The sequence below is a fragment of the Pseudomyrmex gracilis genome, unplaced genomic scaffold, assembly GCF_002006095.1.
Source record: "Pseudomyrmex gracilis isolate BER0280 unplaced genomic scaffold, ASM200609v1 scaffold_1735, whole genome shotgun sequence".
NCBI lineage: Eukaryota > Metazoa > Arthropoda > Insecta > Hymenoptera > Formicidae > Pseudomyrmex > Pseudomyrmex gracilis.
Genome location: NW_018022319.1, coordinates 6,543 through 7,992, shown reverse-complemented (window position 1 = coordinate 7,992; position 1,450 = coordinate 6,543). Strand labels below are relative to the sequence as shown.

Sequence of the window (1,450 nt, the reverse complement as noted above, 5' to 3'; positions counted from 1 at the left end):
GGTGTCGAATAAATCTGTGTCGAATCGAGCGGTGTCGAATCGTACTGTGGTCAATAGAGTACCACCCGTCCCCGGTCGCCACAATTGAAGCAGCGGCCCCTTCTGTCTTCTCCCGGCGCGGTAAAAGTGCACGCAGCCATCACGTGCCCGCGCCGGAGACATCTGTGGCACTGCAGGGCCGCCTCTCCAGTACTTCTATGGGTGCACGTACCCAGCCGACCCTGAGCGTCCCGGCCTCGACAACCTTTCGAGCCGCGGTCAGTGGGCACTGCACCCATGCTGTGGACAGCCCACCGGGGGAGGCACGAGATCGGCCGACCTTCACCTCGGTCGACCGGCAGCCCCCGGCGGACCCCACAGCTTCTTTGATCTCCTCGGGAGAGATCGACTCGTCAAGATCTCGAACACGTAATTCAACGGTCTTCGTTGGTCTCGCGAGTCGTCCCCCCTTCTCGGACACCAAGGGGAGCATCGCGTTGTACAACGCCTCCGCCTTGGTGTCACTATTATCACCAGGGACCTCTAGGATTATGGCCCTGGTGAGTGCTCGTCTTGGGCGGAGGCCTTGAATACCGAAGGGCTCGAGACACACCCTCTCTCGGACGTATTTCAAGACCTCCGCCAAGAAACCTTCCGCTGCCCCCTCCAGGGCTGAGAGCACCACCGCCGCGGAGCGGGGTGGTCTCCCCAGCTTCAGCTTGGGAGGGGTGGCCTTGGCCGTGCCCGCTCCCGGTTTGGTCGGTCCTTTTCCTCCTTTGGTGCCACCGGACTTGGCCGAGGCGGGGGTTTGGGGGGCCGGCTTTTGCTTCACTTTCTTCCGCCCCATCACCTGAGACCAGGTGTCCTTTGAGATGGAGGGAGCGGAAGGTTGGGAGGATGATAGCAGGGGAGCGGGCAGCGCGGGTTTGGGGGCCTAGGATGCGGCCTTGGCCGCCTCCTTATCTCCCGGCCCGGATCCGCCGCCGCCTTTCTTCTTGCTCTTCCTCTTCTTTTTCTTTTTCTTCCGCAGACCCGTACTGGGCTCTGCGGAAGTTGCTGGGGCAGAGGGCGGAAGTGCAGGCGAGTTTGCTGCACTGGTTGCAGCCAGGCCGCTGCATCCCGCCTCTGCCGTGGCATTTACCTCTGTCCTTCTCTGCGGTTGACCCCGCAGAGGAGGACGAACGGACAGGCGATGGACGACCTGTTCGTAAAAGACAGACAGCTTTTCTGCCTGTCCGTTTCCCTGCGGTGGGCCTTGAGCAGAGACTCAATATCCTTGAGATCTACCGGCTTCACCGCAAGGTGCTCTTCGTCCCGCTAAGTGCCAGTATCCGGCGGGGGTGCTGTCGCCTCCTTATTTCTCTCTCTCGCCGTGCTCGGAAGGGGAGAGATGTCCATTTCCCGCACCGGACTCGAACCACGGGAGGGCCGCGACCGGTCCTTAGGTCGTCGCGGTCTGGCTTCCCGCTGC

At 62.1% G+C, this 1,450-nt stretch overlaps 1 protein-coding gene across 1 annotated transcript; it reads right to left on the bottom strand.

The window, feature by feature from the left end:
* Positions 1 to 139: 139 nt before the first annotated feature.
* LOC109862397 lies at positions 140 to 826 on the bottom strand. The gene has a single exon (XM_020442436.1). The coding sequence runs from the start codon at positions 824 to 826 to the stop codon at positions 140 to 142; it is 687 nt and encodes a 228-aa protein (XP_020298025.1).
* Between the last annotated feature and the right edge of the window lie 624 nt (positions 827 to 1,450).